This window comes from Haliotis cracherodii, unplaced genomic scaffold, assembly GCF_022045235.1.
Source record: "Haliotis cracherodii isolate W230 unplaced genomic scaffold, xgHalCrac1.p SCAF_14, whole genome shotgun sequence".
Lineage (NCBI taxonomy): Eukaryota > Metazoa > Mollusca > Gastropoda > Lepetellida > Haliotidae > Haliotis > Haliotis cracherodii.
In genome coordinates this window covers 18,947,038-18,964,137 of record NW_027266269.1, presented here as the reverse complement: position 1 = coordinate 18,964,137, position 17,100 = coordinate 18,947,038, and the positions used below count along the sequence as shown (strand labels likewise).

General features: G+C 41.8%; 1 protein-coding gene across 1 annotated transcript in view; it reads left to right on the top strand.

Moving 5' to 3' along the window:
* Positions 1 to 6,923: 6,923 nt before the first annotated feature.
* LOC139460608 (centrosomal protein of 78 kDa-like) overlaps positions 6,924 to 17,100 on the top strand; it is a 159,784-nt gene continuing 149,607 nt past the window's right edge. Inside the window, exons 1-6 of the mRNA XM_071242074.1 lie at positions 6,924 to 7,013; positions 8,333 to 8,527; positions 10,181 to 10,281; positions 10,886 to 11,055; positions 14,876 to 14,948; positions 15,763 to 15,866. Coding sequence (XP_071098175.1) covers positions 8,376 to 8,527; positions 10,181 to 10,281; positions 10,886 to 11,055; positions 14,876 to 14,948; positions 15,763 to 15,866 — 600 coding nt within the window. The 5' untranslated portion in view covers positions 6,924 to 7,013; positions 8,333 to 8,375. The remainder of the gene's footprint in view (positions 7,014 to 8,332; positions 8,528 to 10,180; positions 10,282 to 10,885; positions 11,056 to 14,875; positions 14,949 to 15,762; positions 15,867 to 17,100) is intronic.

Sequence of the window (17,100 nt, the reverse complement as noted above, 5' to 3'; positions counted from 1 at the left end):
CTTAATGTAATTATTTTTACATTAAGAGGGTTGTAACATGACCCAATCTCATTAAAATCAGATCTTAGACTACCGCTAAACAAATAGCGATAGCGAGAACTATAAGATCTGTTTTTTTAATGAGATTGAACAGGACCATGAACAGATACAACTGTTCTCATGGCTGTGTGTCAGGACAATCGGATCTTCAACCAGTGTTCTAGTTATTGCAGAGAAAAGTGAAATCTATATGTACTGACCGCGGTAGTCGGTCCAACAGTCCCTAAACCATATTATTTTCCATTCCGCCCTGCCCTTAGTGTAATGATACAGTCCTAAATAAAGCAAGTCTAGATTTCCCCCAGGCTCTGAATCTCCCATCTATCTGGGGCCCCTTTTCAATTTAATAGAGTAGTTTGTTTCTATTTTAAGAGACTTAGCGTGAGTCTCCGACTGCATGTTGTCCCGGTGCGAATGTTTGCTGCCATGTTGAATGAATAAAAGAACAATTAACAATATACACCAACACCTTCAAGTGTTGAGCTTTCAGTATCGCTATCAACACGTTTATCGGCATCCAGACAGAACATGAAACAAAACACTAAATGGATCTGCAAGCAGCTATGCCTATCCTAAGCTAGTAAAGGGAGCCAAGTACAAAGAGTGTTGACGGGGGAAAAATGTACTGCATGCATGCGTAAAACGCCACAAATCGAAAACTGCAGCAAATTGCAATACGTCACCTGGCGAAAACCCTTGACCTGGCGACAGCCGCACCTGTATGGGTATAAACAAAATAAGTTCACCAACGTGTAAATCGACATCACTAGCCCAATTAGACAGTCTCAACTCCATAACACAACTGTTATACCTGTATCAATTATTTCACCATCGAATAACCATGCATATTTGTGTTATTCCATCAAACATAGATGTATACTTTCGCTTCCCGGGCAGTTTCGTCATCTGTATAGTATTTATATTTGGGTCCAGTGTTGTAAATCGACATCATAAAGTAACAATAGACAGTCTCATTTCATAACTCAAATCTAATCAAATGTCCAAAAACAACAAAACTTTGAGAATATATTGTCTATGTGGAATAAATGTATGGTGAATTGTTCGTTTGTTTCCTCTCTCTCTATTCCTAATGTAACCTTATAAATAAATCGTGCTGTTTTTGCCAGGCAACTTTGGTGACGTTTAGTATGTCCCGTAAGTGAATGAGTTTGTGAATTTGGTTTGACGCCGCTTTGAACAGTATATATATTCCAGTTATATCACGGCGTGTCAGCTTAATGTGGGAGGAAAGCCCGAAATGATGCAGGTGTCAGACGTTTACAACTTTGGTGAAACACACTATCACGGGAATTGTGCTGACAAACCTTGAAACCTGATCGGGGCGAACTGGATCGATATACCTATATAAGAGCGCCACGAGGGTGATTCGAGGACTGAACTGTGTCCTATCTACTTCCCAAGTGCGGATTGGATACCTTTCCTGCCTGCTTCCAACATTATTGCGGATTTAAAAACGGATACAGGCCTGTTTCAAGACATTCGCCTTTGACAAGAGTCTTAAGTTTACATTTGTGAGTGCACTTACATATGTGTCCTGCTCCCTAATGCTGCTGCCATGTATTTGACCCAGTGTATTGCTTGTTTTGATTGTAAACCCAAGACTGTGTGCCTGAGTAGAATTTGTTGCATCTTCCCGAGGCAAGGGCGTTATAGTCAGTTAACTCCCTTGCCCCGGGAAGATGAATTTGTTGAGTATTCATTGATCTCGTGTGGACACGATTTCGCAAGTCAGTTTGATTTGTGGGTACCGATTTCTGAATTTGACCGTGTTTCAATAGGAAATCACCTCGACACACTACACATTTACAACTTAGTGAGTATTTGATGCCAGGAAGTCTCATCTGGAGTCGACCAAATATGGTCACGAGTCGGGTCAACGTTTGGTCGGCCTTATATATGTACTCGTCCTCATAAGACGGAACTGGTCGCTATAATATAGAACAACGAATATACTACGTTATCAAGAAACAAAATCAAATAACAAGACCCAGAAGCTAGACGATGTTATCTGAGGCACCTGCCATTTGATATTCTACCACGCATGTATTGCTGTAGGCAGAGTTTCGGATGAGAAATCAACACAACCCAATTAACTTTAAGTTGCTTTCGTACGCGAATACTCGTATATTCAGAAACCAAATGGTAAAGTGAGTGAGTTGGGTTTAACACCGCTTTTAACAATATTCTAGTTATATCACGGCGTGTCAGCTTAATGTGAGAGGAAAGCCAGAAGTGATGCAGGTCTCAGACGTTTACCACTTCGGTGAAACCCACGAGCACGGGTATGGTGCTGACAAACCTAGAAACACAATCGGGGCGAACCGTGATTCAAACCCACAACCATAGGTTTCTGGCGTACTCAAGGGACGCAGCGAATCGCGGCGCCTTAGACGACTGAGCCACCCGTGCCTCCAAATGGTAACATCATGCACTGTGCATGCCTGTATGTCTTTACCGATCTTTATTTACAAATTGAATTGAAGCATCACGAATATGAACTCTAGGGCTGTGAAGGATACCCAGATAATGATAAGACGTGAGTAAATACTCAATGGCACAAACAATATCTGGAGTACCGTTGTAGACTTTAACATATTCTTAGAGGAAACGGTTGCACATTTCAAGAGTGGTCACTCTTGTTCAATAAGGTGACTATGCTTGTCGTAAGAGGCGACTAACGGGACCGGGTGGTCAGGCTCGCTGACTTGGTTGGAGAATGTCATAGATCCCAATTGCGTGGATCGATGCTCATGGTATCAATCACTGGATTGTCTGGTCCAGACTCGAATATTTCCAGAGCCCCGTCATATGCGGCGGCGTAAAACAACAAACCAACCAACCAATAGTTCAATAGTCGTTGAAGCGGATGTAAAATATATTTCGGAACACAGACAGTCACCCTTGAACAAGAACACGAGAAATTGCTGGATGTGTGATGTGAGTGAGTGAGTTCGGTTTAACGCCGCTTTTAACAGTATTCCAGTTATATCGCGGCGTGTCAGCTTAATGTTTGGGGAAAGCCTGAAGTGATGCAGGTCTTAGACGTTTACCACTTCGGTGAAACCCACGAGCACGGGTATGGTGCTGACAAACCTAGAAACATAATCAGGGCGAACCGGGATTCGAACCCACAATCATAGGTTTCTGGCGTGCCCAAGGGACGCAACTCTGCACAGCGAATCGCGGCGCCTTAGACGACTGGGCCACCCGTGCCGGATGTGTGATGTGAGGAGTAGGAAAGTATGACATACACAAGCTTCTGATGATTGCTGAGCATACTTAACTGAGGATCTAACTGGGATATTCTTTCGAAGCAGTTCATAAATGATGTATTTCTCATTCTATAACTCATTGTAAGCACACACGGGCTCTTAAGAAAGGGGTGCATAGAACGTTCTGACAGTGGTGACATTATCACATTACTGCATGGCGGGGGCACAGAGTTGAGTGAGTATGGTTTTACGCCGCTTTTAGCAATATTCCAGCAATATCACGGCGGGGGACACCAGAAATGGGCTTCACACATTGTAGCCATGTCGGGAATCGAACCCGGGTCTTCGGCGTGACGAGTGAACGCTTTAACCACTAGGCTACCCGACCGCCCGCACAGAGTTGAAGTGTACATGGATGCTATGACCTGATGGAATAGGCAAGAGATCAGAATCAGTTATTAGTTTGAATGATTCAAGTGTTTAGGTTTGACTCTAGTCATTCTACTCGACATTTCCCTGCAGCCGGAAGATCAATGTCATCAATATGTTATCTTCAACAGCGTTCACACAGGGAGGTGTCATGCGGGAGTGAAACATCTGACTTCAATAACACTGCCCGAAGATAAAACGTTTTTTTCTTTCTGAAATACCCACCGCCTAGATGTATATGTATTCGACTATTTATATACTTCAGACGGAAAGGTATTTTGCCTGCCGCGCTTTTCTGATTTTAACATAATTAACTACTCACCCCTCTACACAGACGTGCACTGCCCCCTCACCTATAGTCGATCCTGTAACTAATCCAAGTAAAGGCCTACCCTGCATCTATACAAATGCCGCTAACAAACCTAAACATTACAACCTTGATAAATCAGATATAAACATAAAGAATATAAATGTAGAACAGATAAATAGCAGTACTGATGAAGACTGTGCACGAAGCACGGACAGGTCACGGCGACCCATCGAGTGTAAACAAACTCGCGAATGAAATCGCGCACGTGCTTGTTAACGCTGCACGAGCAACATTCGGAGTCAGAGAAAACAGTATTAAATTCGGACAACGCGAAAAAGATAAACCTTGGTTCGGAATAGAATGCAGACGATCCGGTAAGAAATTTAATAAAGCAAAACGGCGTCTTAAAAAAAATCGAAAACAGTATTTAATAAAATTTGGTATATCACCAAGAAGCAAAGGCTTACAAAAAATGTATGGATACAAATATACGTAAATATAAAGACAATTTAAATAAGACTTTTCGACCTAACCTTCACTACTCGCCTAAAGAATTTTGGCAGATCCTAACAGGATGTAAGAAAGAAACAAATCCGAATGCTCCTGATATAAATTCCTTCTATATTTTTTTATAAAAACTTAAATGAAAACAAAATTGATGACTTTGAATTAGAAAGATGCAACTGCAACACCGGTGTATGATTGTATAATCTTAAACGATGATATAACGACTGAAGAAATTATAAAGGCTGCAAAGAAACTTTAAAGAAATAAGGCTTCTGGGCTAGATTTTGTCGAGAATGATCATATAATAGATAGCAGTGGAGTACTTGCCCCACTATATTCGGAATTTTCAATCTTGTATTCTCATGTGGTGTAATCCCTGAAACGTGGCTCTCGGGAATTATAAAACCTATCTTCAAAAATAAAGGCGACCCATCTGATCCAAACTCGTATAGACCCATTACGATATTAAGCTGTTTCGGAAAACTATTCACAAGTATCCTAAACGAACGACTGACAACATTTCTAGATGCCAATAATATCCTAACTCCGGCACAGTCGGGATTTAGGAAACAATTTCAAACTGCTGATAATATATTCGTTATCCATTCGTCGATGCATATTTTGAAATTATTAAAAAGAAAACTTTATTGTTCGTGCATAGATTTTACAAAAGCATTTCATACTGTCTGGAGAGTTGGACTGTGGTCTAAAATGCAGTGGAATTGAAGGCCGATTTCTAACTTTAGTTAAAAATAAGTACAGTAATATAAAATCAATGGTACAATCAAATAACGCAGAATAGGAGTGTTTCCTTTGTCAATCAGTGTTAGACAGGGCGAAAATCCATCAGAGCTACTGTTTTCAATATTTTTAAATGATCTTAAATCGTATCTTACAAAACAGGGATGCCAAGGGATCTCACTTGATTGTATATCAGGAAATGACGTCACAGTATGGTTACATATTTTAGTATTATTCTATGCAGACGATACAGTCATATTTAGCGATACCTAGTCTGGGTTACAAAAATCATTACACTCCTTTAATAAAGATTGCTTACAATGGAAGCTAAACGTAAATATCTCGAAAACAAAAATAATAATCTTTGGAGGGGGTCCAGCCAAATCAACCAAATCAATATTTCATTTTGGGGGAAAGATACTGGAGATTGTTGATAATTATACATATTTAGGTATAAATCTTCACAGAAATAGAAAACTTGTGTTTTGTATAAAATCACTAAGAGCAAACGCGACAAAAGCAATGTACTGCCTAATAAAAAGAGCACGAAATGTGCAAGTTACACTGTTAATGTCTGGACTCCTCGATCATGAATTGACGAAAATAGGGAGGCATTTGTATACCCATATGCACCCACGTGCATTTACAACTGTACTGAACAAAGTCATTTTAAACGAAATTCAGTGAATTAATACATGATATACTGCACGTGCATGTGTCTGTTCCATTTCTACGATTGGTTTTACATGAATTGGTAATATGTCGTGTTCTAATCCAAATTCTAATAAAGTTGATTTTGATATGAAATGATTTCAAAACGTTCCTAGGCTGACCTTCTGTGAGACCTCATTGATATGGTGTGCATGTAGTGTCGCTTATGATACCCGAATGAAATACGGTACCATTGAATGGCCATTTCTTGTTTGTGTCATTTTTAGCCACCATAAAACATGGGTGTTTACTTTATTTTGCCCGACATTTAGTTTTTCTTTGTTCATCGGTGTTTCTCCTATCAACTTTATCTATAATTTTGACACAAAGGGATTGCAATATGAGGGGAATTATAGAACGCGAGTTTTCGGCGTGACGATCTAACGCTTTAACCACCAGGCTACCCCACCGCCCCACAATAAGAATAGACATATTATGCAAAATAATGATTACTGATAAAATATTCTCAGCAAGGTGATTTTTTGTGGAAACAAATTTACTGACCGATTTATAAAGCCAACTGCGTGGGTCAATTTAACCATACCTAGGTATCAGAATTTATATAGCTAATTTAGAGCGTTTTCAATTCAAGCCTCTCTGGCAATATATAAAACATGAAATGTGTCAAGACTTTTAATAAAACAGATTGTTGTATCAGCTACGGAGAATAGTGTTGCGTTTTCATGACGTAATGGGAATGTTAATTGTGGCGTCAATGCCGGCATTCATTGTTGTTCTCTTCAGTGCAGTATATTGCTTCTTAATTATATTTTTCATTGAAATGCACACTTGCAAACATCGGTGATTATTGCACTCACTCTTTCATTTTTGTGTGTGTGTAATATGAAAGAATATCACACACGCTGGCATATTAAACGGCGTCCCCAGGATAATTCATAACGTGGACGGCTTTTCACCACACCGGAAGTTTTCATAATGTCCAGGAAGTGACGTCACAACTATGGCGCCAGTGTTTAGGTGTTCAAATGTGAAAATAAGCCTGCTATAAACTTTATTTTCCCGTTTCTACAAACGAAGTGAAGGTAAATCACGTACATCTCGCTTCATATACAAATTATTGTTTGACATCAGTTGGAATTAAATCGAAACTGAAATGAGAGACGAGTGCACAGGCCGACAAGCACCTGTCAAGTCCATGTGCAAGCACCAACACGAACACGAAAACCGGTGTCACGAAGTGACAACTGTTCCTTCAATCCAGTTTCAGAACACGAAATTAATAAGAGCGGAAACTGTATGTTAATTGTAACTGACAAACTTCTATACACCTCAGAGTCTAATTCCAATGATATTTCGGTCTGAATGGAATGTATCGGTTAACGATATCGTCCGGTTTTCGATCATGTAAACAGATCAATGTTCTTCATAGGAAAGGAATGTTTTTCATATTGACATGATGTTTTCTGGGTTTTTTTAACATATGATCAAAATGTCAGTATTTTATGATCGTACTGATTGTTGTTGTAGTTAATTTTTAGGTAAAGTAGTTAAGAAAATTGGTGAATGATTGAATAGTTGTAAATTTCCCCGACGGGGTTCATTGTCGGCACATCTTATGGACTACTATATGTACCTGGGTACTTTTGAATATGCAAAAAAGTGCCCACTGGATCTCAAAACTACCCCCTGTGCACTGAAATGTACCCACTCTCATACAGGGATTCATGTGACAACCATCTGCCGTAAAGTGTTGGGGAAGTTTTGAGACTCTATGGACACTTTTTAGTATGCTCAAAGGTACACAGGTACATAACAGTATAAGGTGTACTGACAATGACACCATCAGCATCAATTAATTGACTTAAACTTTCATTTGGATTTATTCTTTAACAGATATTTATTTATGAGGCATATTGTCATTTGAATTTGATTGATATGTCATCATTATTTTATTACTGATGTTTTTTTGTTGAGCATCTACCAGAATATGAATTAATACTTTGATTGAATTTGAATTGATGTGCTATGGGTTTAGTTTGGATAGTAAAGACACAAGCAAAAGACACTAACTTGCCTGGCAAAATAAGTGCCAAATAAAGTATACATTGATGGTTGCTAAAAATGAAACAAACAAGAAATGGTTATTCCATGGTGACATATTTGATATAAAATGCATCGTATCAATGAGTATCTCACAACAGGTCATCCGCGGTATGTTTTGAAATCAATTTCTATCAAACTCAGCTCTATTAGAATTTGGTTTGGCTTCATATAATACAATGTATAAAAAAATACTGACCAGAACCCGGAACTCAATTTCACCATGCCGTTGCAGGTTAAACTGTGCCATTGTTCCGAAATGCAAGGAATTTCTAACCATGACTGTACTTGCTGTTGACAGGAGTGCGTTTTGACTTGCGCCTGTGCAATCAGTGTCGCTCACGATGATTGAGAGTGTGCAGGTGAGACAGAGTGGTGCCTACGACTTTGAGAATCACTATGACAACCTGTGTGCATTGCAAGACTCTGTGCCACTGGCTGCAGTCAAGGCCCACCTGTGTCAAGGTGTACTGGACATCAACGGAGATCGGGTCAGGTGAGATGTTGCAGACTGATGACTCAAATGTGAGAATGTGTCAAAAAATCACAGTTCCATATAAGTTGCATAAAATGTGAAAATAACCTCTCTATTCAGGGGTGTTCAAATACCAGAATTTCCTATTCTAAACTTATAAATTCTACTTGCCCAGCCTAATTTTCAACTTGCCCTGCCAAATCAGAGAATAGGAGAACAACAAAACTTTATAACAGATGCAACAGGGAATGTGAGATGTGCAGAATAGGAAAATGACTAGTTAGGCGCTTCATCTGCAGTTGACAAACACACATTGCATCTTCTTAGTTTCAACGTTAATACCACTGATTTTCATACCTGCCCGGGGGCAACTTCCCACTTTTTAGCCAGGCACTTTTTTTTCATGGGTCGGGGAAGTAGGGCAAACTAATAAACTTTGACAGGAATAACTGGCAGAAAACAATCTGTAAACAACTAACCAGATAGTATTCTTGTGGCTTATTGGAAGTTTTTGCAATTCTTGGGATCTGATTCTTGGAAACTATAAACAGCCTCCGTGGTCTTGTGGAAAGAGCTTCTGCCCAGAGAGTTTTGGTGGTTCAATCTCCAGCTGCATCATACTGGAAGAATTAAAAAGATGGTACTTGTTGTTACCTTGCCTGGCACTTGGCATTAAGGGAATGAAACAAAGACTGTTGAATGGGAATCAGTACACTGTGTCTGAGTGGGGCATCTATATTAGCCTGTGGCAAGGTATCTCAGGAGGATAGCACTATAAAACCAGCTTTAGTTTGGACTAGTACAAGCATATTCTTGAACGTGACATTAAACCCTATTTCACCCTGTGTGTTAGAAACAAATTTAAAACCCAACAAGACAGTCGGGCAGGTGACCCATAAATGTTGCCTGCCCATCTTCAGAGTAACCTCCCCTCACTCAGACATTATAAACATTCAGTTGAAATGATGCAAACAATTACTTGAGGCGAGGAATTATGATAAAACTGAATACTTAAGTAGTCTGCCAGACAGTCGGGCAGGTGGAGGAAAATTTCATGCAGCCTGACAGAAAAGTTACCAGCCACGGGCAGGTGGGCAGGCAGTTATTTTGGAAACTGATTTCACCGCACCTTAATAGAGTGACGTGAGTGAGTGAGTTGGGTTTATCGCCGTTTTTAACATTATTCCAGTTATATCACAGCGTGTCAGCTTAATGTGGGAGGAAAGCCCGAAGTGATGCAGGTTTACCACTTCGGTGAAACCCACGAGCACGGGTATGGTGCTGACAAACCTAGAAACATAATCGGGGCGAACAGGGATTCGAACCCACAATCATAGGTTTCTGGTGTGCTAAAGGGACGCAACTCTGCACACCCAATCGCGGCGCCTTAGATGACTGGGCCACCCGTGCCCCCTAGAGTGATAAGAACACCAAGTTACCTTTAAGAAGCTAGGAAAGCCAATGTGGGGATACTGGTGGCTAATGGTAAGATTTGAAACTAGGGAGTTGAGACCAGGACTGATTTCAGCCCGGACACTCACGAGAATTAGTCTGGTGATATTCCACCCCGCCTCGCCTTTGGATTAAGACCATAGCCTTGCACCCAAGTCTGTAACAAACTGTTTAGACTTCGATATGTTATGTCAATGGCTTTACCTGTATGTTATGTTTCAGGGCCAATGATTGGATGCCCATTGTGAACACACTGCGGATCAACAAGAGCCTTGAGTTTGTGGCTGTGCGGAGCTACTACACACCACCCAATGAGGATGAAAGTGAGTGAGACAGACAGGATTCACTTGCAGAACCTCAGGGATAGAATAGGTCCCCCAGCAACCCATGTTCATCTCATGAGGCAACTTATTGAGCTCGTGGCCAGGTTCTGTCACTTGGTTGATAGTGTGTCTGCATAACCCACGGCATGAGGTTTTACTCACAATATCAACCACTGGTTTGTCTGCTTAATACTTGAAAAGGCCTTCAGTTTTGAGGTCTCTCTTTCAGGCTTGAATATTGATAATCTGCCATGAAAAAGCTTTGAATTTCACACTTTGAAACCAACCTGTTAAACAATGAAGAATACGATTTGTATGGATCTCTATGGTCCGTAATCACAGGGTTATCTCAATTCCAATGATTGGCTGCTCTGGTTCATCAAGAATCAAATATACTCAAATCCAAGACAAATTGAACAGAAGGCTTTTAGGCTTTCCATATTTTCATAAGGTAATCTCAGGATGGTGTTTCAGTAGTGATGGCCTTGAATTTTTGGGAATGAGCCCTGAATAGGCCTTGAATTTCGGGGAGGGACCATTGAAAAGGCCATATTTTGACCCTGTGACAAACATGGCCTAACACATGGCTCGTTTCCTGTTTCAGACAAGAGGGTGGCATTCCAGAAACGGAAGACGCCAGCAATCAGGTCGAAGGAGATCACATTCCGTCTGTGTCGGGCACTCAAGGAGTGTCTTGGAGTGTCATCCGTGCTGCGGTGTCTCGAACTCCAGGGTCTGCCGCTCCGAGAGAGGGACATAGAGACATTAGTTAAGGTCAGAACTGAGGGACATAGAGACATTAGTTAAGGTCAGAACTGAGGGACATAGAGACATTAGTTAAGGTCAGAACTCAGGGACCTAGAGACATTAGTTAAGGTCAGAACTGAGGGACATAGAGACATTAGTTAAGGTCAGAACTCAGAGACATAGAGACATTAGTTAAGGTCAGAACTGAGGGACATAGAGACATTAGTGAAGGTCAGAACTGAGGGACATAGAGACATTAGTTAAGGTCAGAACTCAGAGACATAGAGACATTATTTAAGGTCAGAACTGAGGGACATAGAGACATTAGTTAAGGTCAGAACTCAGAGACATAGAGACATTAGTTAAGGTCAGAACTGAGGGACATAGAGACATTAGTTAAGGTCAGAACTTATGGACATAGAGACATTAGTTAAGGTCAGAACTGAGGGACATAGAGACATTAGTGAAGGTCAGAACTGAGGGACATAGAGACATTAGTAAAGATCAGAACTGAGGGACATAGAGACATTAGTAAAGGTCAGAACTGAGGGACATAGAGACATTAGTAAAGGTCAGAACTCAGAGACATAGAAACATTACTACAGATCAGAACTGAGGGACATAGAGACATTAGTTAAGGTCAGAACTGAGGGACATAGAGACATTAGTTAAGGTCAGAACTGAGGGACATAGAGACATTAGTGAGGGACATAGAGACATTAGTGAAGGTCAGAACTGAGGGACATAGAGACATTAGTGAGGGACATAGAGACATTAGTGAAGGTCAGAACTAAGGGACATAGAGACATTAGTTAAGGTCAGAACTGAGGGACATAGAGACATTAGTGAGGGACATAGAGACATTAGTGAAGGTCAGAACTGAGGGACATAGAGACATTAGTGAGGTCAGAACTGAGGGACATAGAGACATTAGTTAAGTCAGAACTGAGGGACATAGAGACATTAGTAAAGGTCAGAACTGAGGGACATAGAGACATTAGTAAAGGTCAGAACTGAGGGACATAGAGACATTAGTTAAGGTCAGAACTGAGGGACATAGAGACATTAGTAAAGGTCAGAACTCAGAGACATAGAGACATTTCTAAAGATCAGAACTCAGAGACATAGAGACATTAGTGAGGTCAGAACTGAGGGACATAGAGACATTAGTAAAGGTCAGAACTGAGGGACATAGAGACATTAGTGAGGTCAGAACTGAGGGACATAGAGACATAAGTTAAGTCAGAACTGAGGGACATAGAGACATTAGTAAAGGTCAGAACTGAGGGACATAGAGACATTAGTGGGGTCAGAACTGAGGGACATAGAGACATTAGTTAAGGTCAGAACTCAGAGACATAGAGACATTTCTAAAGATCAGAACTCAGAGACATAGAGACATTAGTGAGGTCAGAACTCAGGGACATGGAGATATGTGTGTAGGTCAGGACTCGGGGACATAGAGATATATATGTAGGTCAGAACTTAGAGACAAGGGTGAAGGTCAGAACTTATGGACATAGAGACCTCATTGAACATGTTGAAGGTCAGGAGTCTGGATTTGAAAAATAGGTTACTTTTTAACTTATCCCTCCACAATGGTAACCAATAATTCTTCTTGCTTCAAACATATAACAGTGTGTCTGCTCTGGAACTTGTCCAACAGTTACTACCATGGCACCTGCCATAACTACTTGCACCTCCTCGGCTGTGACGTCACTTCGCCTTCTGTGGTCTGCCACTGCCACCTCACATCCCATCGAGTCAGTCGACCTGGATCCTTATGGCGCCTCATCAGACGAGGGGCTTCCTTGGACGTATCTACATGCGCGTAGCCAGGTGCCGCCGACCTTTCCTCTACCTACCAGACTCCTCTTCCGGCGCCTTTTCATGTGGCGCAGGCACCTCCTCGCGTAATGCAGGCACCTCCTCAAGCATTTCTCCACGAGCCTCACCAGCCACCGTATACACAGGCGCAGCCACAGGCTTATCAACTTTGGTTGTTTGGTTATCACCCTGCTTATCCACAGCCATTCCAGGTAGCCACCATGGAGTGGCAGTTACACCTGGATGTTTTCCAGACGATTTGCCAGATCTTCAGCTACCCTAACGTCGACTTGTTTGCCACACTTTACAACCACCAACTTCCAACGTTCGTATCACTGATGCTCCATTCATAGCTGATTTCGTGGTCTATCATTGCCAGTTATGCCTTGGCCATTAACTTGGTCTTCTGTTATGCCCATATCATCGCTGCTCACGAACTCACCGCTATCCCACAGGGTTACTGTAAGGCCTGGGACTTGGGACTGGTTCTACGCCACCCCCTCATTTCTCCCTACGAAACCAATACCAAACAATGTTAAAAGATGGTACTTGTTGTTAGACTGTCTGGCGCTCGGGATTAAAGGGCTAAAACAAGGACTGGTCGGCTCGGAGTCATTATACTGTGTCTGAATGGGGTATTCATGTTAAACTGTGGCTTGGTAACTCAGTGTGCTAGCACTATAAATCGGCATCAGTCCGGACTAGTACAAGCAGCCACACAAACACACACACGTACATGCACGTCGCTATATAAGTGCATTAATCTTGGACGCTACATTAAACCCCATTTCACCTCACCTCACCATGCTGGTTTGGATCCACCCGGAGCTTCCCATCCACATGAAATTCGGGCGTTGGTGTCCACAATGGCACGAACACACAAACAGCTCTGTCACAGACATCGTCCGAGGTTGTTTTTGGCGAACCGACTCTACTTTCGCCAACTTCTTTCTCGGGGTTCTGTCTGTTGAGGATGTCTCGTCCTCGCACAGCAACCACCCAATCGTCACACCTCCCCATCTCTGTTGATGAATTGGAACGAGCACCTGCCATTCTGGGCACTCATACTGGTTCGCCTACATGTTTGTTCTTTCTCTCTGCAGAATGATAGCATTAAACTCCGTACCGAGGGTACTGCGTATAGTGAGGGTAACTACGGTTCCTGATCTTTCCAGTACAACCAGTGGCAATGTAATTTCAGACCCAGCCTTACCTGTATTCAGGCATGGTGGTGATGTATTACATCACTAGTGTAGTTGAACACACCAATGGGTTGAACACAAAGTGGCAGTCTAGTCTAGTCTGTGCTCCGGCCCAATCACCATATCACAAAAGTGGGTATGCAGTGGATCCAACCCTCCATCCTACCGTGAGATAGTTGCATACTGTTTTGGAAGGATAAGTTAACAAATATTGGGGATCAGAGTATTCCCCTTATTTATATACTTATCCTGACACAACGACCCGTGAAGATCCGGGGTATAATCGGTCTTCAGCAACCCATGCTTGCCGTAAAAGTTGACTATGCTTGTCGTAAGAGGCGACTGACAGGATCAGGTCATTGCTTAGAACAATGCTTAGGATGTCAATCACTAGATTGTCTGGTCCAGACTTGATTATTTACAGACATCTGGAATATTGCTGAGTGCGGCGTTAAACAACAAAACAACCTAAAACAACAGGTCATGACTGCCTGCCCGTCCATCCCCTCAACGTTTGGATCCGCTTGTCACCTGTCTATGAGTAGTACAGGAGCATGCTGGGAGCGAGGTGGTCGGGAGTGTGTTCTACACAGTTATATGATCAAAGCTAGAAGGAATATTGTATACTGTCGTGTCAGGATAAGTATATAAGTAAGGGGAATATTAAGGGATGATAAAAATATTCTACAATTGTCAAAACTCTTAAATGCAGAAGATATTGATTTAAGTTTCTCTTCAGTATTAAAACTGCAGTTTGAATATTCAAAAAGTGACATGGTAATTGTTTTACTGAACTGTAAATGTGTTCGTATTTCCAGGGTTTGTCAAAGAACAGCACGCTGAACCATCTCTCTCTTGAATACTGCCGAGTAGGAGGACCGGGTATAGAAGGTGAGGTGTTGGTTTTGTTTGCATCATGTGAGAGACAAATGTAAAATTGTGTTGACTGGGATTTGAACAATATCTGTTTGCGATAAGGCTGGTAAATATTATTCATCTTCAGGTTATAAGGGCGGTCGGGTAGCCTAGTGGTTAAAGCGTTCTACAAATGGTAAGACAATGGGGATCCTGGGTTAGCGTAGGTCACCAGCAATCTGTACTGGTCATAAGAGCCGACTTACTGGATTGGGTGGTTAGGTTCGATAACTTGGTTGATTGCATGTCATTTTATCTCGGTGGCGTGGGTCGTTGCTCATAATATCAATCCCTGGTTTGTCTGGTCCAGGTTTGATTATTTAAAGCTGGCTGTCATATTGCTGGAATATTGCTGAGGGAGGCATCAAACATCAAACATCAAACAAACTACAAATGTTTATAGGTCTTCACCAACCAATGCTTTCTGTAAAGGGCCACTATGCTTGTCATAAGATGCGACTGACGGGATTGGGTGGTCAAGCTTGCTGACTTGGTTGATGCATATCATCGTGTCCCAATTGCGTGGATCGATGCTCATGATGTCAATCACTGGATTGTCTGATCCAAACTTGATTATTTACAGACCGTCATCATATAGCTGGAATATTGCTGGGTGCGGCATATAACAACCAACCATCCAACCCACCGTTGTTCACAGTCACTGGATTGTCCAGTTCAGTCTCAATTAGTTGCAGTCCGCTGGAATATGTCGCAGGGATATTGCTGAGTATGGTGTTCAACAACAAATGAATCTGTTGATGTGATAAAAGAGGTAACTCAACTGTTTCAGTTTTGGGTCATGGCATCAAGAACTGCACCAACCTCAGCTCCATCAACCTCACCGCCTGCAGCCTCACCTCCCAGGGGGCCGAGTGTCTCGCACAGGTCATCAAGGTAGGCAACTCTTGATATCTTAACTCACCGTCATTGGGTGCAAATCAGCCTCCTCATGGCTGGGTTAAATCCAATTACGACTGCCACCCTCCATCCCGTGTCAGTTCCAGATAATGGGTGACAACATGCTGTGTCTTTGATGCTGTCAGATGTTTCTTTTGCAGGATGATAATTGTGTTTTGATATTTCTGAGAAATTCCACAAAATTGTTGAATTCCCATTATCATGTATATCCAGGAGTGTGATGAGTTCTATCTTCATTTCAGCCTCAATATTTGTATTTTGATATTTCTCTGGAATTCTACTTTTAATCAGAATTCCATCAATCTGCACAGGAGTGTGATGAGTTTTATCTTCATGTCAGTCTCAATATTTGTATTTTTATTGTTCCATGGAATTCCACAGAGCTGTTGAATTCCATTTGTCATGTATAGCCAGAATTCCAGGCATTTGCACTGAATTGTTCTGTCTTCATTTCAGCCTCAATATCTGTATTTTTATTTTTCGGGGAATTCCACGTTGATCTGGAATTCCATGCATCTGCACATCGGTGTATTCAACTGTATGTGGTTATATTTCAAAGATCCTCTCCAATAGTTTTAATATTTCCTTTGAATTCCACAAAACTGTGAAATTCCTTGCATTAGGAATTCCGTCTGCTCAGATGTGTGATGCTTTCATGTGTCTTCGTATCAGAGATCCAATTAAATAATTTCCATTGAAAAAAATCTGGTGTAGCTTCTGCACACCCATCTTGGGGAACACTGCCTTAAACTTCACCCCCATCCCCTAGACACAAGGACAACACCAGATCTTGGGGAATACTGCCTTAAACTTCACCCCCATCCCCTAGACACAAGGACAACACCAGATCTTGGGGGAACACTGCCTTAAACTTCACCCCCATCCCCTAGACACAAGGACAACACCAGATCTTGGGGAACACTGCCTTAAACTTCACCCCCATCCCCTAGACACAAGGACAACTCCAAATCTTGGGGAACACTGCCTTAAACTTCACCCCTGTCCCCTAGACACAAGGACAACTCCAGATCTTGGGGAATACTGCCTTAAACTTCACCCCCATCCCCTAGACACAAGGACAACACCAGATCTTGGGGAATACTGCCTTAAACTTCACCCCCATCCCCTAGACACAAGGACAACACCAGATCTTGGGGAATACTGCCTTAAACTTCACCCCTGTCCCCTAGACACAAGGACAACACCAGAT